We start from the raw sequence: 27856 nt of genomic DNA, 5'->3' as shown, positions 1-27856 counted from the left end.
AATTGCATGCTCTATTATTATTGATCTAATATCTAACTTTTATAATAGTTGGCTATAGATTTATACCAGTATATGGGTTGTCTCTCTCACGCAACTTTTTAAAGTATGTAGCTGGTTGTAAATTATGGCCCCTCTTTCTCCTCTTGTGTTCATTCTTCCCACAAGCACGGATAGTGTACTTTTGTACTATCCCTATACGAATTAAATGGTCCACACGGCGCTGGCGTGGATGGGAGCAAACACAAGTCGAATCGTTATTGTACGATGATAGTACGATTAGAGTCGTACGTATAGCATCGCTGACAGATATATCATATATAAGGTGTCAATTATTGTAACCCGTTCGTAACCGTGTTGGAGAGCAAGCTCAAGTGCGGGTGGATTTTGGAGTTACCACCTGTTCTGTCCATATGAGGCCACCTAAAAGATTCGGCCCATAGGAGAGAGACAGAGAGGCCCAATTTCAGCACTCTGGGCCCACATGGCGGTTCGAGATGGCCCACTAATCGATGGGCCTAGTAGACCGTACGTAGCGTGTGAACAATAATTAGGCCTACTGGGCTAGTTTCTTGAGAGACAAGGAAGTGAGCCTAACAGGCCGGAAGCTTATGAGACACGGAAATTACGAACGCTACAGAAACCAAATCGGGCCACGTTGTCATCGACTGCGAGGGGAGAAGAGAGAGAGACCCTTCCCGTCTCCGGCCACCGCATCGCCATGGCCGCCTCCTTCGCCGCCGCGGGGGCGGGGGCGGCGGCGTTGGGGCGCCTCGTCGACCGCACCCGCGTCCCCGACCCCGCGCTGCAGCGGCACGCCGTCGCGGCCTTCTTCCGCCACCTCCTAGCCCTGCCCGCGCCCCTCCCCTCCCCCGCGCACGACGCGCTCTCCTCGCTCCTCGCGTCGCCGCACCCCGCCGTGGCGGCCCACGCCGCGGCCTCCGTCGCCCGGCTCGCCGCCTCCCGCGCCGACCTCCTCCCCCACGACCTCGCCCTCCCGCTCCTCCTCGCGCCCCTCTCCGCCGCCCCATCCCCGCGCCTCGCCGCCTGCTTCGTCAAGGCAGTCTCCGCGCTCGTCTCCTGCGCGCTTCGCTCCGGCCCGGCCGCGCCGCGCTTCCCGCCCCACGATCACCCCTTCGTCCAGGCGCTCGCCTCGGGGGCCGACGGCGCGCGCGCGGAGCTGCCGCGGCAGGCAGCCAGGATGGTCGCAGAGGGGCAACAGGGGGTTTTAGGGTTTTTGAGGCCATTCGTGATGTTTGCTGCGGTGAGGAAGGGAGACACTGCGTTCGTGAAGGATTTGATCGGCGCACTGGCCGCGGCGGCTGTTGCAGCGCCAAAGCCGGATTCTACAGTGCCATTGCTGAAATTGCTTGCGGAGTGCTTGCTGCATTTTGGCCGTGGGGATGGCGAGGTATGTTGCCTTTGTATGTCTCGGTGCTTATTTTGAACAGTCCTGAACTCTTGATTGGTGCATCTCATATAGTGCCTAATTGAAATGTGTTTGTTTATTGGACTATTTATTCATGATCAAAGTGTCAAAGGGACCAGCAAACTCTGATCTATTGACCTTATTGTGCTTGCTTCTTCAGGAAGTGCGACTCTGGCTTAGTTCTGTGGAGTGCTTGGTGGATGCTTATGTGGTATTATTGAGGAAGTTAACTCATGCTCAGATGGTACCCTTCTCTCCCATTTGCTTGATTTATCAAACAGGATTCTCCCTGATTCACTGACGTTCTAAGATTTGCTCATATTGATCATTTGATTATGAATTAGAGTATCAAGCCATCAATGTACTATCCGGTGTTCCTTCAATTGGCAACGAGAAGTTTATTTGTGCTTTTAGTGGAGCTTTCTTCTGGTAGGATTTAGGAGTTGTGCAATAGATTGGGACATGATTTTTTGCTCAATAGTGCTCACCTTGAAAAAAATTATGATCCTTTAAAAACATAATTTACTGGAGATTATGAGGTGCCTTATGTGCCACCCATTTTTACAGGGTTTATTTTATATTGGCTGTTATACTGACTCTATAATATTAGTATTCTTTATACTGGAGATTCTGCTTGCTGTACTTGTTCTCTATTGGCAACGTGGCTATAATGATCTAGTGGTATTGGATGCATGCTTTGTTATATTTACTTGGTTTGAATTGCTATTGTAGTTGATATGCTATAACTTGCTTCTTTTAACAGACAACTTATGATGCCCAAGCAAGTAGTGTGGAGTTGATAGAAATGCTTCTTTCACAATGTTCACTTCATCACCAATTTATGGGAAATGCTTCTGTAGTACTTGGATTATCAAAACATTTGTTTTTGACGCAAAAGGATCTTGGTTTATGCTATCTGCCAGAGATTTCTGTTGTTCTCAGCTCTCTTGCTTTCATTCTCAGTGGGCTGGAGTTTGAACATGAGCAACTGGCTGGCTTGAAACTTCTGGCCTTTTTGATTGAGTGGAGACATGAAAATGGTACATTTTAATTTTTTATGACCCCTTTTCTTCTAGTGATCATTGATGCAACACAGACTACAACTTGAGTGTTTGTGATGTATTCCTGATTCTGATCAAAAGTACATCAATATATTATAAGTCTTTTAGTAGTATGTACTTATAAAAATCATTGATATGGTCAGGTATGACTCAGACAGTTGATTTGATAACAATATGATATGAAAGAACTAAAAAACTACTTGCATTGACCTAAATAGATGCTCCTGTGTATAGCAGTGTTTAAGGTTGATTATTCTTAACTGCACTCACATCACTGTGGCTTAGGTTTGAAAGAGGGAGCAATCAATGTATTATTTATCTGTATCCCTTTTTCCATTAGGTTCACACTAAACCAACCTTTTTATTTTAACTTAAAATGGGATCTGATACAATGTGATGTTTCGAGGAACACTCATGTCGTTTCATGTTTATGGTTTCAGCACTCAGAACAAATGAAGCAGTACATGGCTTTAGTGAGGAGATTATTTGTGTTCTACCAGTTATCAACCTTGTTATATCTCCATCTAAATCTGTCAAATCAGTGGCATCTCGTGTTCTATCAAGATTTCGCTTGCTTGTTTTAGATTTGCTGGCACCTTGTTCACCAGAGCAACAGGACACCTCAGTGGTTCACCACATAAGCAACCCTACATCTATTCTTCCTAAACTTGTACACCATCTATGGTTTCAGGTGAATATTTGTCCTTCCTACCTATTGGCTATGTTGTCCTGATGTGGTGTCTCTACACCCTACCCACCTTTCTACCTTGTGCATTGGGTAGAGATAAGAAGTAAAAGTAGGATTATTCCTTCTTAAAGAAAACCCTTGTCCATCTTAATAAAGTTCTAAAGTTCTTCATGCCCAAGCTATTCACAATCCATGACAACTGACTCATGTATAGGGCACTAGGTCAGCATATCTTTTTTTTTTTCGAGAACAGGTCAGCATATCTAGTATCTAAACACTGTGAACTCTCTGGAATCTTAGACTGGACATAATTCCTGGAGACTTTTTTTTGCTCAACTATAGGAGAGTGGGAGGGAACCATCACTTTGAACCTTCAACAATGGTTTATGCTGATGTGGCATGTTTATTCACATATGCCTATTGCTTAATCTGCCATACTTTCGAATCTGAATATAAGGTTCTGTAACATTATATGTTTTTGCAACCATCGTTCTATATCATGTGCAGATGCACTGAACTTGCAAATTACGTGAAAATAAATAAAATCAGGTGGATGTTTTTCAAAAGTTCCTCAAATGGATATGCCAATACTTGTTCTATGTTGCTATGAAATTTTAATAGCAGGATCAACTTTGCCAGATATATATGAAGAAAAACAATTACTTAGTGAATGCCTGACTGGAAAAATTGCACAGTTCACTGAATATGCCTTTTTGTATCTTATAATTGCAGTCGTCTTCATCAGGATTCATGTTTACAAAATATATAACTAGCAGGGGTATAGCTGAGTCTGCAGGAAATTTGATCGAGACAAACTATTGTACAAATCAAATAAACAATTATCTGTTAGCCCTTCGCAAGGAAAAGCTTACACTGGATAACCTGTATTCGAAGAAGATACCATCAGGTTGATGATTGCACCTGTACATTTGATATTCAGCTTTGTATTTTGCTTTACGCAATTCTGGAAACTGATTCTAACTTGTTCCCTCTTCTAATTTCTTGCAGTAGCAATATCATCTCTGCTAAGCTCTGCAGTATCTGTTTTGGTACTGCACCCAAAAATTGGTACTTGTGCTGCTCAGTCCTTGGGTCTTCTTGGTGCAGTGGACCCAAAATTGGCTATGCCATTGTTGGTACTTATCCTCTTCTATAACAAGGTCTTGTACAGTAACAATGACTGCAACACATATATCTTGGTGAGTGCTCTGAACTAATGTTTCTGCTGTACACCATGTGTGATTTTTAGTGATAAAGGCATGAAATAAGAAATTAAAATGAGCCATACATGAATTCAAGTTGAATGCAAAATCCTGAAGTACATTAATTTCACATAGATCTTTACTGTCCAAATAAACATTTCGTGCAAATCGCAAACTGAAAAGCCACAGTTGTAAAATCCACTAAATCTAAACATCTATTTTTAAAAACATAATGAGACTATTTATTTCTGTGAGTTTGAGTAACATGAAATTCTTACCGCCTTTACCTTAATTAGCTTAATGCAAGTAATGGTAAAATATCTCAAATAACAATCTGACTAGAATATTTGACATGCTTTTTTGTTATAATTCACAGCTTAGTTTGCTAGAGTCATTGCCATCACTTGTTGTACATGGTTTTGTGCTTCCACTCGCACTGCAGTTGATATTACCAATGCTTAAAGAGGATGTAAAATCGTAAGTATCCTCCTGATTCCTTCTGCCTCTAGATATAATGTTTCAGTTGTTCTTTCTTATTTCATTGTAACACTATGTGAATATGTGATATTATTTTATTGTTGCTGACTTGTTATCATATTATATGACCTTCTGTTTGCTAAACCGCAGGGTACTATATGCTATAGCTGTTCGACTGCTTTGCAGGACGTGGACTGTCACTGATTGGGCATTCCAAAACTTGCAAGTAAGACCATACTTTGAATTGAATGTTCTACTATTTTTATGAGCTTTTAGCCTTTCATGTGATGTGTACGATTACTTTGTACTGTTGAATGTTCATGTTATGAATTATGATATAAGTCATTAGTTTGTGAATCAGTTCTGATTGCCTAGAGTGTTAAGCTTAAACCCATATGTTCCTTAGTTTCAAACATGATCCAATTTAGACTGATGAGAAGACTGGTCATATGCCAATCGGCACATCTCCTTTCTGGTGATTTACTTTTAAATTCAGGATGATAACTACAATGTTATTGCCAATTTTCCATGTTGGGCCGACAAATAGTTGGCGCCCACGGCACCATGAGGTCTATTGGGAGCAACAACACTGCCTGTCCCTTGTTAGCTGGACTAACTAATTACATATTCAGTCATTTTCTTAAGCTTCAGGTTAGAATGTGCTATAAATTGAAACTTTGGATTTTATCCTCTCATAAGGGCTTATATCTTCATAAAAAGGAACGAGGAAAAAGTTGGTTCCATCTTCGACCTCTCTTTCTCCTCCAGTTCCCGGTTCACCTCCTCTTATATTCTTCTGTGTACCATGTTTCTAATTCTGGACCTTTGCTCATGTTTCATATACTTAGCACTTACCTTTACCTTTAACATTTCTTACTTAGCCCGTGTTCTTTAGTAGGTTTAGTAACCAGCGCGGAAAATGTAGCAGCAGATTAGCATTTTATTAATTAATTATTAACTAAAAAAACTTGAAAAATATATTGATAAGATTTTTGAAAGCAACTTTGCTATAAAACTTTTTTCACAAAAAAAGCTCGGTTTAGCAGTTCGGGAAGTGTGAGCACGAAAAATGAGAGAATCTGGGTTACTAACCCATGGAGAACGAACGCAGCCTTAATGGGCACGGGAGTAAATGTTAGTAAAGTGCTAGATGCCATTTGCCAATCCTTTTCTTCGGACAAGGTACAATGTTTTTTATAAGTCTCTTTGGTAATAGGTTGCACTTAACTTGATTTCCTTATTTAACAGCTTAACTTGTAGTGAAGTGTTATTATCGGCTTTTAGATAAATTTTTCATGAGAGCTCATGAGATATGTACATGATTAGTATAATTAGTTCGATGTTGACAGTTTGTGATTTCCTTTTATCATTATGATACTGAAACTAACTTATATCTAAAACAGGGAATACTGGATCCTGAAAATTTTTCCAATTTCATTAATGACAGAGAAGTTTCCACAAGTATTGCTGCATCAGTGCGTGATGTGTGCAAGCAGAACCCAGATAGAGGTGTTGATCTCATATTATCTGTCGCGGTGTGTATGTTTCTCTTTTCCTGATCATTTACTATTGACTTGGTTTGCTTTCTAACCAATCCCCTTGTAGGCTTGTATTGAGAGTCGTGATTCTGTTGTTCAAGCTCTTGGCCTGGAGAGCCTCTCCTATCTCTGTGAAGAAGATCTAGTTGGTAAGTTTTTACCTCTGACTTTCCTTCAGTTCATTAGATTGTTGGCTTATGATGAATGTTCTCTATAGATAGTACCATATTGTTATAACCTATATAAGAAGTCATGTCATGTCATCTAAAGAGCAGTGTGAATAAAAGAACATAGGAACTTTCACTTTCAAAACTTCACTTCTGAGGTGAGCGGCTAATCTGTTTGCCAGATTTCTACACTGCCTGGAAAGTTATATCAAAGCAGCTGGTTGATTTTTCGATCAATCCTACTGTTTCCCATGGGTAAGACTGCTGAGAGCAGCTAGTTTGGTTTGCGGTGCCCTGCTTGTAGAAAAATATATTTCTTATTTCACCTTTTTTGACTTTTCAGCTTATGCATTCTATTGAGATGGGGAGCAATGGATGCTGAAGCATATCCTGGAACATCAAAACAGTTGATACAAACATTGTGGAGCATTAGAACTCACAGGGAGGAAAATTCTGACCCTCTCTGGGTTAAAACAAGAGGAACTGCTTTTCACTCCTTGTCCCACTATAAGGTTTTTTTGCACTGTTGTCTTGCTATATCTTATCACATGATCTGCTTATTATGATTGGAAATATTTTGTATGTGTGCATTTAACAATTGGTATTTCCAGATATCGCTTATTAAAGAAGCTATTCCTGATTTCTCACGAATAAATTATGAATGCTTTACCAATGAACGAAATCTTGAGGTTCTGAAAGCAATGGAGAACTTTCAAGCCAAGATTATCAAATTTGAGCACATGTTAGTATTTTCAGCATTTTTTCTAAACTAAGGTGCTTATAGACATCCTTAACTGAGGCTTTCCCTATTTGTGCAGTAACCGTCGTCGTTTGGCTACAGATAAAATAACCACTGTTCATAAATTTGAGAAACTACTGGAGGCTTTCCCTCAGGCTGTATTTAAAGGTAGTCTTGTCAGAGTCAAATGAATTACTGTTATAAAAAATGAAAAGAGTATGTTTTATATTATGTCTACTCCCTCTGTTCCATATTTTAAAACTTTTTGGCCCTACCTAGTTTATCCATTGATCAATGTATATGATTTGTATGTGTCTAGATTCGTTAGCATCCATATGAATCTAGGCAAGTTTAGAAAGTCCTATATTATGGAACAGAGGGAGTAATATATCATGTTTCTGAAGGGTAGTTTGGCCGGTTCTATGTTTAAGGAAAAATTACTCTGTTCTGTTGCATGTTTAATACAATCACTTCAGTCATTAATCCACTTCAATTTTGAATTGTAGAAAAGTCAGCACATCATCGGTTGCCTGGTGCAGCTCTTCTAACTCTCAATTTTACCCCTAAGGATATCCTTCATGAAGGGAAATCTAAGGTAGTAATCTGTGTAGCTGTTTCATAATATCTATAAACACCAAATTAATCCTTTGTTCTATATTATATTCATGGTGTATATTCGATTTTCACTTTCAGGATTTGCCTAGAGTTCATGCTTCATATGAGCAAGCATTAGGGGAGATGGCTGAATCTATGTATATATCAAGAAATATGGTGGTAGCTCTTCTTGCATTGCATTCATGGAAATCATTTGTTTCAAATTGGATGCAAGCAGTTATGGCTTGTCTTGACACTAAAGAATCCTCAAAGTCGAACAAAGCTTTGAAAGTAGCTGATGATATATTTAAGGTGTAAACATATCTTTACCTTGCTTCACTTCATAAATGTCTGTGTTTGAGAAATCATTTGTGTAAATCCTCATTACAAAGGATGATATGGGAGTTCCATGGTTCAGTGGCACCTCTCTTGTTGTTTGCATGTAATTTCTGATGCAGATGGGTGCTTATTTGTGTATTCTGTTATTTTAATGACAAGGTGCTAACTTGAAATAATCATGTACTCCCTTCATTCTAAAATGGATATTGTTTTGGATATGTATAGTCAGGATTCAAAAACCATGGGTACTGGGATGAGGAAAAGAACATGACATTTTTCATTTGAGTATTTGACATTAGTACATTTATCACAAAAAAATACTTTCGTATCATGGTCTTTTTACTAGTTTTTCTGATGTTTGGGAATGTGTTGATGTTATAAACGACGAGTAAAAACTAGTTCTCAAGATTTTTTTTATCTTCGTTTGACATAGGTAGACTGTCTGATCGTGCATGATTATTTGGTCCTTTTAGGTGCAAGTTACCACTATCTTACTATGTTATGTTCCATTCTTGCTATCCCTTTCTATGTGCTCCTTGTTCCTTTATGAATATAGTTAGCTTTCTTACCTTGCTCATAATTATCTTAAATAGGTCTCAAGATTTCCTAATTGTCTTTGCAGATTCTGTGCAAGCGTGTTCCTGTATCTACTCCTAGAGTTGTTGTTAACATTGCTTTTGCTATTGGAGCATTGTGCTCGGTAAGGTGTTTCTATTTGCACTTTATGAATGAGGACAATATGATATACTCCCTCCATCCCTAAATGTTTGACGCTGTTGACTTTTTTATATACGTTTGACCATTCGTCTTATTCAAAGTTTTTTTATAAAATATGTAAAGTTATATATATGCATAAAAGTATACTTAACAATAAATAAAATGATATAAAAATAATTAATAGTTATATAATTTTTTGAATAAGACGAGTGGTCAAATGTACAGAAAAAAAGTCAACGACGTCAAACATTTAGGGACAGAGGTAGTAGTTTTTAGGATTTTACTGTGTTCTGCTTTGTCAACTGTCTACTTAAACTTTATGTATGCAGTTGAAATCATGAACTTGTGGGACCTGATAGATCAAACATAGTGTGTTGTCATTACTGCTGGATCCAGGATTTTGACCTGTGATTTCTAATTTTTAGAACAACAGATGTGGGATTTAAAAAAAAAAAATTTTTAGGCTTCTATAATTTCATCCATATCTTCCCTTTTTGTCAAAGAAAAGGAAAAGGTTATGTTGTTTGCAGAAACCACAGATTCTGACGTTATCTGTTATGCTAATTCATACCGGCTTTCTTTCTTATTGGTTTTTGGTAATCGTGTGTTGGAGCTGGATGAGAGTTTTCACTTTGATTTCTTCATGTCCTAATTTGGAACCCTTTTTTACCTCACTACCAAAATGTATTGCTCACCAAGTGTTTGCCAGGTCGTTCCTGCAACAGCCCATCTAGTAATCTCTTCTGCATCAGATTTTCTTTTGAGATGGCTATTCCAATATGAGCATGAACATCAACAGTGGTCTGCGGCTCTTTCTCTGGGACTAATATCAAATTGTTTTCATCCCACTGACAAAAGGAGCAAGCTTCAGGTTATCAATGGACTCCTTGAGGTAAAAGACCTTGCTCTCTCCATCAATTTCTGTGCTAGGTTTAGCACATTAATTTTTAGATAGTGCAGCTCCGGATATAAGGGTTGTTTATAGCTCATAAACATCACTCACTGTTCATAGATACGATTTTTTACTTGATGGCCTAGAATCTGTGCTGTCAACATTTCAAAACTTTGATAAAAAAAATATCTAAATTGGCTACGTGATAATTATATCACTAGATATTTCATTAAGAATATTTTGATAATATAATGATAATATTATTATATATTATTGGAAAATTAGCTGAAGTTGCATCTCGATGACCATGCAAAATCAAGCATAAAATATTAAAGGTGGATTTATAGATGCCTTGGAGTTACCAGATACCAGTTAAACTATGGTGTTAGACTCATTACTTGCCTAAATGCGTAGCTTCTGTTGTATATGGAACTAGCCCAGGCTTAACTGGACTGGTATAAGCTTATAATGTGTTGCTTCATGCTGCATATATTGAACTAACTTATTCATGATAAGACGTGGACAACTGGACCAATCCCTTTAATTCAAGATGTTCATGATGCGACCTGCTACAGTTGCTGGCAGCTCATTTTTCACATCGTTAGATATAACAAGGATACATTCAAATTACGCATGGATAGTTTCTCATAATGCCATATGCCTTCTTGCATTCAGGTAATCTCAAAAACTGAAAGCTACCTGGTGAAAGGAGCTTGTGGACTGGGATTGGGCTATTGTTGCCAAGTTCTTTTAGCCAGAGCAGATAACTCAGCCGGATTAGAATTAGAAGCAGCTGCACAACTTACTGAGCGTGCATCAGTTGAAGAAATTCTTCACACTTTGACATCTTCATTAGTTCAGCTATGTCCATTCTCATGCTTTTCTCTCAAGAAATTAAGTATTTGTGGAATAAGATCCTTGGAAGGAGTGGAAGAAAAACATGTTAGCTTAGATGATGATCCTTGGGCTGTTGCAGGACTTGTTCTTGGCCTGGGAAACTCTGTTGTTTCCCTATATAGGCTTGGAGCTTATGAAGCTGTTATTGAAGTCAAGAATATATTGATATCATGGATACCAGATGTTGATTCTAGCTCGGTGTTATTTGAGGAAAATGATTCAGCATCCCTATGTATGGGCTCTTGTCTAGCCCTTCCATCTGTTGTAGCTTTTTGCCAGAAAGTGGAATTGTTGAATGATGACCTGGATGCTCTGTTCAATCGCTACACTTCTTTAGCCACTGAGCTCCTGAGCCTTAAGAAACCTGGAACTGTCTTTCAGAATTTGCTGATGGCTATCTGTATCGGGGCTGGATCTTTCCTGTCTTGCATATTGAATGATGGGGTGCATGCTATGAAATTTACTGATGTTAAAAATCTTCTTGATACTCTTAAACACGTATATACCCAACCATATCCTCCTCTTGTCCATTTAGGGGGCATGTTTGGTACTGTCAATGCTTTTGGTGCTGGTGCTGGAGACCTCACTGATATCTGTTGGCAACCAACAAATTCACAAATTAAGCATGAAAAGGTCTTTACCATTGTCTATGCACCCTAACAATTTTTCAAAAAAGCAACAACTACTAATACTTTTATTTAACCATTAGAATAATATATTCCCTTGTGACAGGAGTCATCTTTGGTGAGAGGTCCTGTACTCACAAGTCCTGTTGGTGAGACTCTTTCGACGTCAATGATTCAGGAGATATTTCTTCTTGCTAAGGATGCTGAGGATGGCCACATACAAGATTATGCTGCATGGGCTATTTCATTTCTTAGAGGCAGATGGCTATTAAAGAATAAGAATATTTATGATGATGATTGTTCTCAAAGAAGTTCTAGTGATTCTAATCAATCCACAAGTTTTTCTGATGAAAGCTTAGTGTGGAACTTAAGTTTGTGGTTGAGAGATCTTAACTTCGAAAAGGTTTGATCTGAATCTCACTTGTTTCATTTTTGTAGAAAATATTTTCATGTTTTCAGATGAAGACATGCAATCTTACATGCTAAAATCTACATTGAGTAAAACAAGATGGTGATCTTGAAATGTTTATTGTAGCATTCCACTTCTCCTTTATCCGCTCCAACTCTTGAGTTGTTGACTGTGGTTTGCGTACCTGTACTGCTACAGTGGTTGAAGGGTGATATGTTTTACTATTTTGTGTTTTGGATTTAATGCCAAATGTCCCTATTAATGCATCAATCTCAAGATTTACAAAAAACACATGATTTCTCACCAAACTTAAGGCAAATTATGATCCATCAGTGCACATGCATATTTATTGTAAATTGATGAAAAAACTGACACTGCATTCAAATGCTCTTTCACATTTTAAACATTAGTTTAGACTCTTTGATATTTTAAGCTAGAAACTTCACAGGTGATTGAGTCATGGCGAATGGATATATATGTTCCTAAAGAAGTAAATTTTTGCATTATGAGTCATCCTACTATTAGAAGGTTGTTTAGTTAGAACTTGTTGCCATTTTCTTATTTATTTTTTTCTTTACTGTCTACAGCCTGATAATATTTTGTCAGCAAGTACAGTCGCAACCGTTTTGAGATGCCTTTCCAAAGCTCCTAGACTTCCAGCTATAGACTGGGGGGTTATTGTGCGGCGGTGCATGAAAGTTGAGGCGCACATTTCTGATAAGTTGACGAATCGTCATGATTCTAAATTATTAAGGGAAGAATGCCTATATCTTTCCCTAGCTCAAGCAAGTCATATCAGTCCCCTTCTGCACTTTATTGATGATCTGACAGACTTACCCAGATTCAGGAGATTAGAAATAAATTTGCAGTCAATTTTTCTCCAATATTTATCACACCTAATGAAACTCTTCTCTCACTCAAGATTAGATAAATTGTATGAGGATTTAATTGAGTACTTGTATTCCCCCACGTCTTCGTACTTGGATTACTCATCTGAGCAGAGAAGCATGTTAAGAACTTCATTCTGGACGGGCATTCGCAATTGTCTGGTGGAGGATGTGTCTGAAATGTCTAGTGGTTTCTCATGTATTAAGAAATGCATTGAAAGCTTGTCACCTCTCCTGAGTCTCCATAAAGATGGTCATCCTGAATTCATAGAGGAGTGGTCTGCTGCTATCAAATGTCTTACAGTGGCCCAGAAAATTTTGTTTGGTGATATGCTGAAGGTGCACAAGTCTGTCTTTCTAAATAATTCTTCATGAGTTATTTGTTTTACTGAGTCGTGTGTATTTTGTGCAATTATTTTTCACAATACTGTGACCACCTTTATTTCAGGTTGAAATTTCGTCATCCTTGAGCGAAGTAGAGCGTATTGATGTGGCCAGAAAGATAATCATCAGGGCAAGAATGTGTGCTAGCAGTTGTGGTTCTGTGGATGAGCTGGGGAACGTAAAGACTACTATACTGAGTACAAGGCTTGATGGTACTTGCATCTATTTTTTTGTATTTTTCTGTTTCTTTGTATTGTTCCGTTTATTTCCCCTTATTGAAATGAAATGCAGCTCTCCTGCGTTTTCGAGAAAAAAATGGTACTGGCATCTTAGCTTTAATATATTATAGTAAAAAACTCATAGGTTGTATGTTTAGGACTAGTCCCAATCTTCTATCCATTGACTTTTCAGGATTTGGACATAGGGTGGCTAAGAAGGCAACAAGACACATGGACTGTTCTTGTTTAGCTAGCTAATTAATGAAATTACTGTATCTATTAACTAAAATTTGATTTTAGGAATGAACTTATAATCTGATGATCGAGTCGGTTCCATGATTATAAGTTCATAACCCTAGCGCCCGTTCCCATTTTGGGCGGAACAGATCTATTAATTCTTTTATTCCAATTAGTAAGAGGGATCTTGAACTAAGAAATAGACCTAGCAGCTAAAAGAGGGTATCATGAGCAATTGCAAGAATGGGGTTCATTGATATTCCTGGTATTACTGCAGAGATCATATAGGTTATTGTTTTCAGTATAATTGGATTTTGCCACAATTTCATTTGCAAAAGCTTATTGTTTGAACGCCACTTTAGTTAGAGTACCAGAACTTAGTCAGTTTTACTATAACATGCTCAAGCTGCTGTGATTCCATGGATTGATGCTCGCTATTTTATAGAACATAAGTAGCTTTAAAAGTCCCTACTTTATTTTAGAAAAAAAATACACGCATTTACAGTAACCAAACACAATTCTCCTCTTTTAGAAAATATCCTCTCTTTTCTTTAGTAATCTCCTCTTTAATATGTGGTTTTATCATGAAATTAAAATAAAATATTAACTTTACTAGGGAATGGATTTTTTTTTAGTTTCATTAGTGCCAAAATCAGGGCAATGAGTATATTATTGTCATGATTTTGACATGTTGATTTCCGTGGTATCAAGTCAGCGTATCAACTTTATTCTGTTGTATTATATATGCATATTGCCTCAAAATTAGCCATGGAAATACAACATATATATGCAATGAATATCACCTAGCGAAATCATTTGCAAATTGCAGGAGTCTGATATAAGCTAACACTTACCATAATAATTACATTGCACAATAGCCTTAGCATTGCTCCCACATTTGGGAGGGGGTAGGCCTGCCACTTTTCCCTTCTCTGTTATGTTCTTTCTAATTTCTACTGTCTTATTTTTTCAAGAGAAATAACGATATCTGTTTCAGGTGTCTGGTGGAATGTCCTTGTTGAGGTTGCTGTTTCTGTACATTATGCTGACAGTCATATAAAAAGACAGTGGCTTCTCGATGCTTTGGATATTGGCTGTGTTACAGTTTATCCCTCCACGGTAAATGCTACAACGTTTGCACACGCTGCTTGACCGCAGACCTGAACATTACCTTACAGGCTGCTTTTCTGCAAACACTTACTCTGTACTGATTTGTTTTCAGGTACTCAGTTTTGTTGGCCTACTTTGTGGTAGCTGCTGCATATATATGCCACTTCTCATTGTTAACCCAACAAATGTACTAAGTGACTTGCCTGTCACCCTGCCTTCCTTTCTCTCTAGCAGCATTTGGGATGACCTCAGGAATTCTGTCGCTGATAAGCTATGGTTGTTGACCACTCGCATCTATGTTTGGGCAGAACAATTGACTCACGGTTTGGGCCTAGCAGGCCACGACCATATTCATGGAAGTGAAGCTGCTAAGGCAGTTTTTCTTGCCAATATTTTGCGGTATACTTGCATTGCAGTGGAAGATCACTTAGCTGTTGAAAAGAAGCTAAAGCTTGGAAACCTGGAGGCTCTATGATCCAAGGGAGAAGTGTTTTCATTTTTATCTTATCTGTGCTGTAGCATATATATGTCTAAAACTTGTGCTTGTTATTGCTCTCCACTTATGTAGCAATGCCTTTTCTCTGTACATAATTCAGCTTTACTATCTTAACCCATACTAGGAAATTTGACTTTTCCTAGAATGAAGGATGACTTAATCTGATGGAAGTAACTTGAGATGAAAACTGTCTTCTTTGAATTTTGAAAGCACACTCTTATATTTTGTCACCAATTCATTAAAGACCCTAACATTTGAGAGAGCAGACCTGAAAAGTGTCGTCAAAAAGGGGAAAAAAAGAGTTAGGAACTGCCCTGTACTGGTGGAGAAGGCCTGGATGCAGGTTTACCTGCATTGTGCTATAGATCAATCTAATCGCAGTATAATATTTGTCTTGCTCTCAAGAGTTCACATTTTATTATCTTCCTGTGATATACACGCTTCTATAACTGTGCTTTCATTTAATATGGTGCAGGTCTATCCGGGAGCTTTTGCATTCTACTCGGAATCTGCAGATGCATGTGGACCTGCCTTTACTTTGTTTGAAGATGTTTTTCCAACGCAACCAACGTATATTAAGTCCAAGATTGTTTTGGCGATATATCGTCAGAGCTCAAGACCCTCCCACCTGCTTGTTAGGGTTGTGGCCTTGTGGGTTATATTTCTGTGGCTTCTGGTATTGACAAAGATCTCATTTATTTTGGTGCTTAGTTCCTGCATCTTTCAGGTACTGACCTTAGCCAACTCTCTCGAGAATTAAAATACAGTTAAGCCATGCGGGGCCATCGTTTTGCTTATTCTAAGCATAAAGGAAATGTCTTATTAATAATTAAAATATATTTTATGGGTATAGCTTTTATGTGCTCTTAGCAACCTAATATCCAAGACTGAAAATATATAAACTACAATGGAAAAAAGTTCCTAAATCAATTCTAAATTTAACATTTAAAATTCAAATCTTATAAGCATAATCGAAAAGAGGAGGGAGCATGTTGTAGATTGACTAGTAGTATATGATAACCTGGTCATTATAGAACCAACCAATATAAAAATGGTCGATTTAAAAGTTATCACTAATAATGATTCTCATTCTCACAGAAAGAATTCCCACAGGCATCGCATTTGATGCTTAATTCCTCGCACACCATTTCCTTTAAAGTTTTGTCCGTTGACTTTTTACTTGATGGAATCTTTGTTTTTAGTTTAAAGACTTTAGGTGCTTCTAAAAATAGAAAAGAGACTAAACGCGGAAAGGTTAGTGCACGTTTGTTTCATACACACCCATTTAGCCTTTCCCCCACGACGTCTCATTCACAAAGTGCACACCGAGGGTTGGCACTGTTCGGCCTATGCCTAACTATGGAAAATTACTGCTATGCGTTAGCTTCCATGATAGATTTAGGGGTTGTTTAATTTGATGGGGCTAAACTTTTTATCCTCATGTCACATCGGATGTTTGGACACTAATTTGAACTATTAAACATAGATTAATAAAAAACTAATTTCATAAACGAGAGCTAATCCGCGAGACGGATTTTTTAAGCCTAATTAATCCATAATTAGCAAATGTTTACTGTAGCATCACATATGCTAATCACGGATTAATTAAGCTCATTAGATTCGTCTCGTGAATTAGTTCAAGATTATGGATATGTTTTATTAATAGTCTACGTTTACTATTTATAAATAAGTGTGTATACATTCGATATGACTAGAGGCTAATGTTTAGCTACAGAAAGAAACACCCCCTAGCACCCCAGATGCTGTTATGCATTAGCTTCCAGGATAGAGCTAAAAAGGTAATCGGAAATACTGGAACTCTTCCTCAAAAGTGATTTTCGAATAAACAATGTCAAATCGACGATATATAGAGCTAGCGAGCTGGATGTCACTTTTGCACGTAGCTAGGTTAGCTTCCATGTATAGCCCACAACTCTTGTACGGACGAACGAAATAAACAAACCCAACGGAATCAATATCTTGCTTGCCTTGTCCTATAGCTGTTCATATAATAGCTTGCCCCTTCCACTCACCCAAGAGCCTTTGGCAGATTAGCGCAGTGTTAACTGTTAAACTTTATATGCTTTCATCTAGATTCTCCTATCTTAATGGATCTCTCCCTTTAGATATTGTGATCAGATATGCTGGCAAGTGTAGCCGCGCGGCTACCTACAAACATCTTTGCTGAGATGTTTCCATGAAAGAACCAATTAGATGTCTCAAGAAACATTGCTTTGCTACCCTTTTTGAGTATGATATCTATGTTGATGTCCTGGCTAACAGATTCTGCCAAGCAATCTAATTATCAAAGCCATGTCCTTTCACCATCGCTTTGTGTAATCCCTTAAATATAACATGGCCAATCATAGCTCCTGGGCCCAAAGTCCAACCAATCACATGGTTCCAAGACCAATAGCTACTCCCTCCGTCTAAAAACAAATCAATTTTCCAATTTTTAGATACAATGTTTGATTTTTTGTCTTATTTAAAAAATTATGATTAATATTTTTGTTAATATTAGATGATAAAACATGAATAATACTTTATGTGTAACTATTATTAAAAAATTAAAAAACTTTTAAATAAAACGGATGGTCAAACCCTCGACATCAAGCCAAAGAGTTGTCTTTTTCATGAACGGAGGGAGTAGATCACTGAAAGGTACAATAATTTATTATTGTGTGGCTATCGAGGGTTGGGGAATTAATTAATGTACTGTGTGTAATGGTGATCATGATTTAGAGCAAAACACGTATCATTGCAGGAATTTTATTAATCGAGGTAATGAATTGAATTTGTAGGTAATTCATTGTCTCGGATCTGACCTGGTTTCTTCTCTTCTAAAAGTGAACAGGAACATGAATGCGGCTCGTTTGCCCCGTTACAATGGTCCATGGGGAAAAAAAATCAAGGGCTTACATGCAATATGGACGATGACAAATAAGAAGACCAGCAGCTTGACTACAGTCTTGAGACATAAAGATGCGGTGGGCTCAATGTAAGCAGAGGCTGCATACTTCTATTTTCTGCGAGTAAGCAGTCCTGATATATGGGCCACTTCTGATAGGTCACGTAAAATATCTGTTTGAGGCAGATTATTAATATCTTTGGCTCCACACTGGCCAGAATCCAGATGCAGCCAACTTAAGCTGTTCTACCGTCAAGGTGTCATGAGATGATCATGTCATGAGAGATGATCAGCTATTCTCAATCAACCAAAGCATCGCCAATATACTGTGTTTCGACAATCAACGTGCGGCTCTGCAGGCGCAGGTCAGTGATGCTATATTTGGCAACTATTATCTGCATGATTCACCACTGGCAAAATCACACTGCATGATGTCTTGTGATGGAGAGGAATTTGATAGAAGTAAGCATGGGAGGCGAACAATGCCCAATATTGCCCATAGAATAGCTAGGTAGCCCCATGGCCTGCCCAGACGACAGACAGGATTCTATCGACAAGTACGGTTCCATGCACGCCCGTGCACAACCTCCACTCCCACTGCGTGCCTCTTGTGACCAGAATTCAAAGGGACTGTGCCTTGCCACAGTGCAGGGTAACCTTGCATCTGTACTACCTGGACCCATAGGCCCAATATATTTCCCCACAACCATGGATAGATCGATAGATATATCTTCTTTCACATATGCACACACTATGACTGTTCACTCCCATTGTTCTTTGCCTCACCTCAACCTCTCAAAAGTATTTAACATGGCCCACGTACCTAAACTACTCACACCGTGGACCACCATGAACTCTAGAGCTTTTGAAAATGAGGTACCAAATGTTGGCTGTTGCTGAAATTATTTTGAACTTCGAGCAGTTTTGAGTTCTCATGAAAATTCAATGAAAGTAATGTTTTTTTATCTCTCTTTAAAAAGTATGGGGACTCATATAAGACTGCCTATGCTTGAGCAATGGACGGCTACTAACTAGTACTAAACGGCTAGTTCCACTAAAAGATTTGAGATTTTTTTGGGGTGACGATTGTGAGTTTTAGCACTTGGATGCAAGTTGAGAGGGGGTGCAGCTCAAAAGGACAGTCATGCTGGGTCGTGAACTTGGGAAAGGCTGCTCCCATGCATGCATCCAGACACAAAATGTAGGGACTAGCTAGCCTTAGCTTAGCTCAGTATGGCTCGGCCCCCTCTCTTAGGTCCAACGATTTGATGGGCTGTGGATTTCAGGATCGAATTAATGTTGGTGTACTAGGAAAGTGGCTTGCACACAAGATCGTGTTCTTACGGGGGATCTTAGGAAGATCTTATTATGGTTTCTTACGCTGCATCTCTTTTATCAAATCATATGATAACATGACATGCGCAGTATATGCATACCTGCGAGGTGAGATGGTATCGAAGATCTTGTGTGATAACACGCCATAATTAATTCGCCTTTTTCATTCCTTGCATTTATGTATCATGCGGCACCAATTACATGTGGTCATGTGGAGACGAAGGTACCCTAGCTTCTACTGTGCTTCTACATGAACAGTATAGCTATATATCCTAACGGTGAAGGCTGCTGCTTTTAGGTGTTGCTGTTACTTGCCTAAGACATCTTAGGCGCTGTTTAGTTTTAAAAAACATCGCATCGATTTTTTTAACATTTAAATTGAACATTAATATACATAAACATTAAAATTAATTATACAGTTATGGGGAAATAGTGAGACGAATTTTTTGAGCCTAATTTATACGTGATTAGCCATAAGTATTACAGTAACCAACATGTGCTAATGACGGATTAATTAGACTCAAAAGATTCGTCTCGCGGTTTCTTGGCAGAATATGTTATTTATTTTATAATTAGATTACGTTTAATACTTCATATGTTTGTCCGTATATTCGATACGATGTTTTTGCAAAATAATTTTGCAAACTGATTGGGGCTTTAGTGATGTGAATCTATAGTTCTATACTTGTCTGTTGTTGCCTTCTTGGAGACTGTGATCTCCCTTGAGAAACTTTTACATGCTTGCTGTTGACTACTCAAATTGACCTGACCTTTCTTTTGCGTACATATGTTGAATTGACCTAACTATATAGTTGCGGGGTGTTGTACTGCTGCAAACACTGTTGATACACAGTATACTTGATTACTGCTTTAGCTAGTGTGTGTGTATAGTTTCAATTATTAAACATATCCGAAATGGTTAATGGTACTTATAAGCCGAAATTGGAATTTAAACCTTAAATTTAAAATTGATTTTAAATTTTTTTCGTCAGTTTATTTTTTAGCATATGTTTTTAGATCACTAAGAGCATATGCCGTAAAATTTTTTCTTCGTTTGGTTTTTCCCACATAAACGCCATACGATGAGTTTATAATCGATCGACTTCTGATTATAAGTCCTAACAACTTGATTTAAAAGCCAATGTTAAAAATAAACTACAAAAATCTAAAAGCCTTATCAAGCTTCCATTATCTTAAAAATGAAAAAGCCTAAAACTTAACTCTAAATTAAGTTTTAAAGTTAAAAATTTGATAGCGGCTTATAAGTTGAAAGGTAAACAATGGGATACTAATAAGTTAACTTTATATATATACCATATTCAAAGCAGTTTTCTCTCTCTTTTTTCGGAAGAGGTATATATATATGGAGATGTGTATGACGGTGTGATAAGTTGAGAACTGCCAGTTGTTCTTCAGTACTGCAATACTGTTGGCTTGATTGGGTTATGTATACTTTTAGCAACGTTTTGGCTTTTAGAGCTTTGCGGCAAGTAGTACTAATTACATGTTGCTGTGGTGGTATGTAGATCATGATTACGCAAATTGTGCGTAAGCTTCATCTACGCACCTATAAATGACAAAATCTAAGACAAAGATATAGCATGCTTCACCCATAGTCATCATTGAGAGCCATATGTGCTTTTGAATTTTTTTTTTTTAATCTGAGATGGTCGTCATCGACCGACCTGTAAAGGTAAAAATGAACTGTAGTCTCTTGTTGGGAGCTGTTGGGCATGCATAGACATATATATCGTGAGCGACTGAACACACAGACATATAATTAATTAAGTCTAGCCCCAGGTGTTTCGATTAAAAATCATTACTGTTAGCAACATTTACACTTTGGATCACGGTTTGGCTGATATTTTTGCTTTGAACTAGTTAATTTTTCATCTGTTATAGCTTGATCACCCCAAACCACTTTCTTCTGCATATTAACAACCTTGAGTACGTTAACTTTAGCGCACAGATGAACTTTATCACCCATGCGAAAGCCATATTTTTGCCAAAGAAATCGTTAGGCATAGCTAAAGAAGAGAGCTAATCAAAGGTGATCCAAAATGAAACTTCGAAAATAAAATGTGACCCAAAGTGAAATTCACTCTTATGAGAACAATATATATTGACCTCAAATACTGCTGAACTATGGTACTAGGAATAATGTTCTTAATGCTCGGTACGTTTACCATTTTGAGTTAATTTTGTATTAAACTCAAAAACTGCAATGTTCCCTGTACTGTTTAGAATAGTATGACTTTTTATGTGGAAAACACATCTAGTATTACACACTGTACAATGCTCCTGATCATGCAGCTTGGGTCCAGAATTAATCATTAGCGTGAGAGAACATATATAAACTCTATCTAGCTAGACCTGATTAAGAATATCACTTAATTCGCTAGGTATAAGTGTGGAACATGACAATGCATGCATGCTGATAACTTGTATCTGATGGGTTCCTCTCTAATGATTGCCAATTATACCGCCGCACCGCCGCACGACACTTTTAATTAAGAGGTCGAAGCCATAAACAAGGATTACTTAATTAGTTAACAGCAGCATAGCACCACTCGGTCTGTGCTCTTATTGATTGCCACACGTTGTCAGTGTATATCGTCTGCTTCTTTATGATTGTGCTGCTTGCTTAGCCTGGATTAGTGTTAGCATATATACCTGCTCATGCATGAGCAGTCATGATTACCTTAGAATCGATCGGGCGCGCTGGAGAAAAATTGCTTGTTTTTTATCATACTGTAATGAAATAATTACTGTTACTATTACTGTATGACCTTCAATTTGTCATTAACTTATTGGTCGAAGTTCCTTTTTCATTGGTTCTAATTGAGGTTAATACAATGCAAGCGTGATACTATTAATAAACTCTATGTACGTACATCATGATTAAAGCCGTGAGTATGTGTTCATCTGGTTAGGTACGTTGGTTACCTCATTTGCCATGTATTTTCATATAGGGATGTTTTTTATATATTTTTTACATGAATTCTACGAGTACGCATACGCGAGCAGGCAGCTGGAACTATTTGCAAATGGTGATGAGATGAGGAAGGCACTGTGGTAGATATTCTTACGAGTAGTGGCAATGTCACCCTCACACTTTTTCTTGTACTGCCATTAACCCCGATTTGTCCTTATTTATCTGTTTACTTTCTCTCGCTCTCTCTCTCTCTCTCCCCCATCTCTTTTTTGCAGCACCATAATATTCTTCAACTCTCACTCCATCATTCAATACTGGGGCTTGCTTTTTCATATTTTGTTGCCTCTACATCTCACCTTTCCCTTGTGCCGCAGTTGTGTGTATAGTAGGGAGAAGCTGATTTCTATATCTCTCTTCCAGAGATCAATACCAGAAAGAAGTCATGTTGATCTCCTGCTTGATCGTATGTTAGCTCCTCCTACGAACAATTCTTTGAACAGAGACAAGATTGTTCATCTTGTTTCCTTTTCCATTTCTATTATTTCTCCCCTCTTTTCCGTTCTGCAGCTTGGATATTAGTGGATCTTGGAAGAAACAAGCAGCAACTATAGCTAGTGGGAATATCTGCTACATATTGCTCTTGTTTTTCTTCGTCAGATCATCAGATCTATCCCCTTCGACCCGAAATAGGTAAGGATGAGCAGGTTTTGACTAGCTGGCTAGATGCACCTGAGAGAAATTTGAGAAAAAAAAATAGAGGGAATGTTTCAGTCTATGTTTCTTCCCTAAGGTACTAATTAATATTAGTATCTATTTGTGCTCTCGGGAGATTTGAGCAAACATCAGGTTATTTTCGCTTCGAAATTTGTGCTTTTCTTGTTGAGAGTTGCACACATGTGGTCATACAGTGGATCATTGCCCATGCATTTGTTTCAATCAGACCATTAATTCTCATCGGTACCTATTTCAAATAATTCTACTGCATGAAATCTACAGTTTGTATGTCCCCTTTCTTGTTCAGATTTTTTCTATAAGAGAAGCAAGCTAATTTCCCCATTTCTTGCCTCTCTTGCCTCCAAAGGTTTTACAAGATCAGAAGCACCTCATGCTCTGAAACCCTATCCTTCGCCTATCTTTTCAGTACAATCCTTGCTGCCGTGAAAACCCTAACCCTAGAAGAAGTAGCACAAATATGCATGCATTTCGTTGGGAAATAACCGCTGACAATTTCAGTACCACTCTTGAATCTGCAGGTACAGCTAGCTAGCTCGGCGGAAATGGCATCCTCGTCGAGCACCAACAACTCCGCCATCTCCACGGTGGTTGCGTCGGGGGCGGCGACGACGACGCCGGGGGCCGGATCACCGTGCGCGGCGTGCAAGTTCCTGCGGCGGAAGTGCCTGCCGGGCTGCGTGTTCGCGCCATACTTCCCGCCGGAGGAGCCGCAGAAGTTCGCGAACGTGCACAAGGTGTTCGGCGCCAGCAACGTCACCAAGCTTCTCAACGAGCTGCTGCCGCACCAGCGGGAGGACGCCGTGAGCTCGCTCGCCTACGAGGCGGAGGCGCGCGTCAAGGACCCCGTCTACGGCTGCGTTGGCGCCATCTCCGTGCTCCAGCGCCAGGTCCACCGCCTCCAGAAGGAGCTCGACGCCGCGCACGCCGAGCTCCTCCGCTACGCCTGCGGCGAAGTCGGCATCCCCACGGCGCTCCCCGTCACCGCCGCCCCGAGGCTCGCCGCGGCAATGCCGGCCCCCGGCCAGCTCGCCGCTGTCAGCGCCGGCATGTACGGCTCCCGGAGGCTCGGGGTCGTAGACGGCGGCGGGATAGCGCCGCCTTCACCTCACGCCGGGTGCTACTACGCGCGGAACAACAACGCTGGAAGCATCGGCGCTGACGTGGCGCCAGTCCTACCTTACGCTTCCGTTGCTAATTGGACCGTGAACGCCATTAGCACCACCACCACCAACTCAGGATCAGAGAGCATCGGGATGGATCACAAGGAAGGAGGAGACAGCAGCATGTGAATTGAAGCGCGGCAAATAGTAAGTAACATTTGAGTAAATTAATTTGTTGCATATTGCAATCATTCATCCATGTCCGCGTCGATCGATCTGTTCTTCGTGTGTTATCAGTGTGTTGTATACTTGTCTTGTGCAGTGGATTACTCTTAAGCTACTACCTCTTCAGATGCGGAGATCTGCTCGTTGGCCTTAATGGGAGGAGGCTTGAGGAAGATAGCACAGCCCATTCATCCCAGGTTAATTAAGAGTTAAGAAGCAACCTATCTATCTATATATAGCCAGCATGAATTATATATATCCCCATCCCTTTTTGCATGTTGTGCAAACCATACTTTGGAGTTCTATATGTAATCGAATCGAGATCTCGATCTCTCGTCTTTTCATGATTAATTCGGTTTTTCGCAGGATCCATCAGTCATTAGTACGTAGCATGCTGTGTGATCAGAAAATAACCAACTTTAGGCCACATAAACAATGCACCGAACACATCTATCGATATGTGTAAAGATCCTGGTGCTTGCATGCATGCATGAGTACCAAGCTAAGCTAACCAGTTGGGCTAATTAAAGGCTACATGATCTGCATCTTATATCATATGTCATAGGCACCAGTGGCCTATGCTTGCATATATGCTCCACATATACACCATCTTGAGATGCTTAATTTTCTGGGAAGGAAAGATTAAAACAGTTGTTTATTAAGAGCATCTCACATTGTTTGGTTTGCAGACATTCTTCGCTTCCATATATGTTATAGTAAACTGTAAAGCTTTGGAGAAAAGCAGTATTCCCGTCACTATTCTTATAGGCCCCATCTTTTTATGGATCTCACTGTGGTCCATTGTACATGTATTTATTCTATCATCTGGAATTATCTTCTTTGGAATTAATTGCCTTTTTTACCCCTTTGGAAGGCTGGGGTTTGGTGCTAAAGTTAAAACATTACTTTACAATGCTTACGTGTGCTTTGCCTGCTTAATATATATGGTTATGATCTTTTTGTGGTCATTTACTGAATTGTTGATAGGTATTGAATTGCACTGTTAATGTATATTTTTTTCTTTTAATCATCCAGTTGGAATTCCTGTGGCTCTTGATGCTGTTGATCTGTTTTGACATTTGACTATATTATCAAATTTACCTCTATTACTGCATCACCGAAGCTAAGTTTCAAACTTCCCGATCCTTTTCACTAAAAAAACTGAAACTTCTGGCCGGATGATCTCTCGATCTTGCATTTGAACAAAGTGAAGCTCCATTTGGAAAGAAGGTATTTCCCTTGTTCCACCCTCTGAACAATTTCCCCTGAAATTGTTGCACTCATTCCAAACTGTACCTAATACTATGCCCTTTCTTGATATCTTGTCAAAATTTTGTTACCATTAGCTTTGTTTCGAAACATATCCTATTGGTCTCATATTAACTTCTATTAAACAATATCACTCCACTAATTCGGCTTTTAGAAAGATGAAAGTTTTAGGTAAGCAAGTGTAGATTTAGACCGCCATTAATTGGACCTGAAGTCTCCACGAACTGCTTGTATATCATACATGCTTATTTTTTTCTAAAGAAAGGAATGCATTTGATTTTCAACCGACATTTCTTTTACATATCCGAAGTATAAGTTGAACTTTCATGGTTATTTGCTAGAATGTACAATACATATTATTATATTTCCATTGAATTTATAACCTGAATACACACACATGACAGATATGCAAAGCATATATCATATACATCATTGAAATGAAAAGAGTCTTATTTCTTCAGTTATTAGATTGCATTTGCAGGAGAGCTTGTTTAGCATCATGGCACGCAGCCTAAATTTAACTTGGACTTAGCAGAAAAAGCAAGAACTGTGAATGACTCAATAAGCTATATATGTGTGGTCATTAAATTATTATAACTTCGGTTACGTGTATTATGATATAATTACTGAATTTTACACAACTTTCTACATGCACGACTGGACTCTTTTTGGTCCACCAATTACTTAGTGCTTATTTCCTAACCTCAAAATGATTTCCTGACCATCACGCATACGTTTTAAGTTTGTGTGCTCACCGGCCAGCCGATCTGTTATCATGCAATCCCACAACTTTAACCGATTAGACAGATAATGTGTGGATAACTATGGTTAAGTTTGGTGTGTATATGGTGTTTCTGTAAAAATAAATCGTTTATAAATTAACATTAGCATATTGAATTCAGTGAACAGAGTCAGACTTGATGTTTATACTAATTAACTCATAGAATCAGACTTGACGTTTAAAGTTAAATTCAATGAACCATGATTGTCAACTGAAATATTAATATCTTGGCATTGTCAAGTCCTGCTCTTAATTAATTAATTAGTCGCAGATCGAATAGAGGATTTGATTGGCTGGGAATGAAGAGATATGGTGGTCCGCGTAGTGTCTTTGCTGTCTAGCCTGTTGTCGTTTTCGACTAATCGGGCGAAGTTGATGAAATTAAACGGGAAAAGCTATTGTCGAGATGACTTTATTCTCTGTAATTAGTAGAAGTGGATTATTAAAGTATAAAACGACGTAGTAATTTTAACCATCGCTGCTAGCTCTTTCTAAATTTGCAAGGATGAAGTGACTAATTTAAATTTGCATACTGAAAATTTGCTAATGAATAATTCTTCTATGGATGATCTCTGCAAAAGAAATAGATGGGGTGCAATACCGTACTGTCGATTTTTTTTATTTTTTAAATTGGTGGTCCTAGTTAGTATTGAGTAAGAAAGAATGTAGACTGTATGACTTTGGGCATGTTTTTAGTTATTATCCACGTTCTTTTTCTTGTGAGGGCAAATTATTTTCAAGTTGCAACACATGTTTTTTTACTCCCTTGAAATATAACAGAACGGGTCATATGTACTAATAAAAAAATATATGTTGTGAGATTAACTATACAGTATAACAAAGTGAATAAATTAATGTAGAATTAAATTGTGATTTGAAATTTAAAGAGGGGACGAAAAATAACAAATATTCCTATATTCTTTGTGTGTACTTGCCAACTTGATTGTACACATGAAAGAAAAAGTTAAAAGGAATAATTGTAGTCATCATTATATATAAGGATCATATATGTATGTTTTTTTGTCATGTGTGTATCTTTCTAATTCATTGTGCTAGAGCTGCCAAATCTGCTAGTAAAAAAATGTGTGTTTGTAGTGCTAATACTTTACTTTGTATTTGGTTCATAAAAAAAATTGGACAGAACATTTACAATAGAAGCTCAAACTGAATAACTTGTACCGAGAATGCATATTTTTGCCTCATATTTAAAATATAAGAGAGTTGATTTTAGATATGTGTAAATATTAGAAGTAGACTTGAGAACCTTTTGGAGATATGTTTTCTATCCAAAATCCTAAACTTTAGTTTTTGGTGTCAATTTTAGACACCTCTTATAGATGCTTAGGAGCAACACTAATAAATAAAATGCATTATATTAAATCCCATAAATAAATCCATATATTCAGCTGACTACAGCCTTACATATTTTATAAATTAAATTGTGGCTCGATCGTATTCGAGCTG

The 27856-nt window shown here is 38.4% G+C and overlaps 2 protein-coding genes across 5 annotated transcripts; both read left to right on the top strand.

The window, feature by feature from the left end:
- Positions 1-659: 659 nt before the first annotated feature.
- On the top strand, positions 660-15291 carry LOC102706690 (protein RST1). Its single transcript, XM_006643739.2, has 24 exons — positions 660-1408; positions 1587-1670; positions 2190-2466; positions 2928-3178; positions 3908-4082; positions 4184-4374; positions 4754-4854; positions 5005-5080; positions 6258-6389; positions 6460-6541; positions 6742-6814; positions 6903-7071; positions 7171-7301; positions 7378-7466; positions 7805-7893; positions 7992-8204; positions 8854-8931; positions 9658-9840; positions 10516-11370; positions 11470-11766; positions 12360-12998; positions 13108-13255; positions 14496-14617; positions 14721-15291. Exons 1-24 carry the CDS (start codon positions 719-721, stop codon positions 15081-15083), a joined length of 5508 nt encoding a protein of 1835 aa, XP_006643802.2. The 5' UTR covers positions 660-718; the 3' UTR covers positions 15084-15291.
- A 98-nt stretch (positions 15292-15389) lies between these two features.
- On the top strand, positions 15390-25130 carry LOC102706228 (protein LATERAL ORGAN BOUNDARIES-like). 4 transcript variants are annotated; one of them, XM_006643738.2, is made up of 6 exons: positions 15390-15484; positions 15580-15831; positions 17952-18136; positions 18231-18377; positions 23536-24324; positions 24470-25130. In XM_006643738.2, exons 4-5 carry the CDS (start codon positions 18291-18293, stop codon positions 24304-24306), a joined length of 858 nt encoding a protein of 285 aa, XP_006643801.2. In that variant the 5' UTR covers positions 15390-15484; positions 15580-15831; positions 17952-18136; positions 18231-18290; the 3' UTR covers positions 24307-24324; positions 24470-25130. The 4 variants fall into 4 exon arrangements, with proteins under 4 accessions (XP_006643801.2, XP_015698431.1, XP_040378012.1 ...); XM_015842945.1 differs by having other exon boundaries at positions 24440-25130; XM_040522078.1 differs by lacking the exons at positions 15390-15484; positions 15580-15831; positions 17952-18136; positions 18231-18377 and adding exons at positions 22577-22745; positions 22850-22972 and having other exon boundaries at positions 24440-25130.
- The last annotated feature ends 2726 nt before the right edge of the window (positions 25131-27856 follow it).

The sequence above is a fragment of the Oryza brachyantha genome, chromosome 1 (genome assembly GCF_000231095.2).
Source record: "Oryza brachyantha chromosome 1, ObraRS2, whole genome shotgun sequence".
Lineage (NCBI taxonomy): Eukaryota > Viridiplantae > Streptophyta > Magnoliopsida > Poales > Poaceae > Oryza > Oryza brachyantha.
Note: the sequence above shows the minus strand (reverse complement) of the source record. Positions and strands in the feature narration are given on the sequence as shown.

Coding starts and splice junctions, on each gene's coding strand:
- LOC102706690 (XM_006643739.2), top strand. CDS start 719: ATGGCCGCCTCCTTCGCCGCCGCGGGGGCGGGGGCGGCGGCGTTGGGG. Junction 5,081..6,257: donor GGGCATTCCAAAACTTGCAA/GTAAGACCATAC, acceptor TATCTAAAACAG/GGAATACTGGATCCTGAAAA. Junction 9,841..10,515: donor TTATCAATGGACTCCTTGAG/GTAAAAGACCTT, acceptor TCTTGCATTCAG/GTAATCTCAAAAACTGAAAG.
- LOC102706228 (XM_006643738.2), top strand. CDS start 18,291: ATGAGAGATGATCAGCTATTCTCAATCAACCAAAGCATCGCCAATATA. Junction 18,378..23,535: donor GTGCGGCTCTGCAGGCGCAG/GTCAGTGATGCT, acceptor TTGAATCTGCAG/GTACAGCTAGCTAGCTCGGC.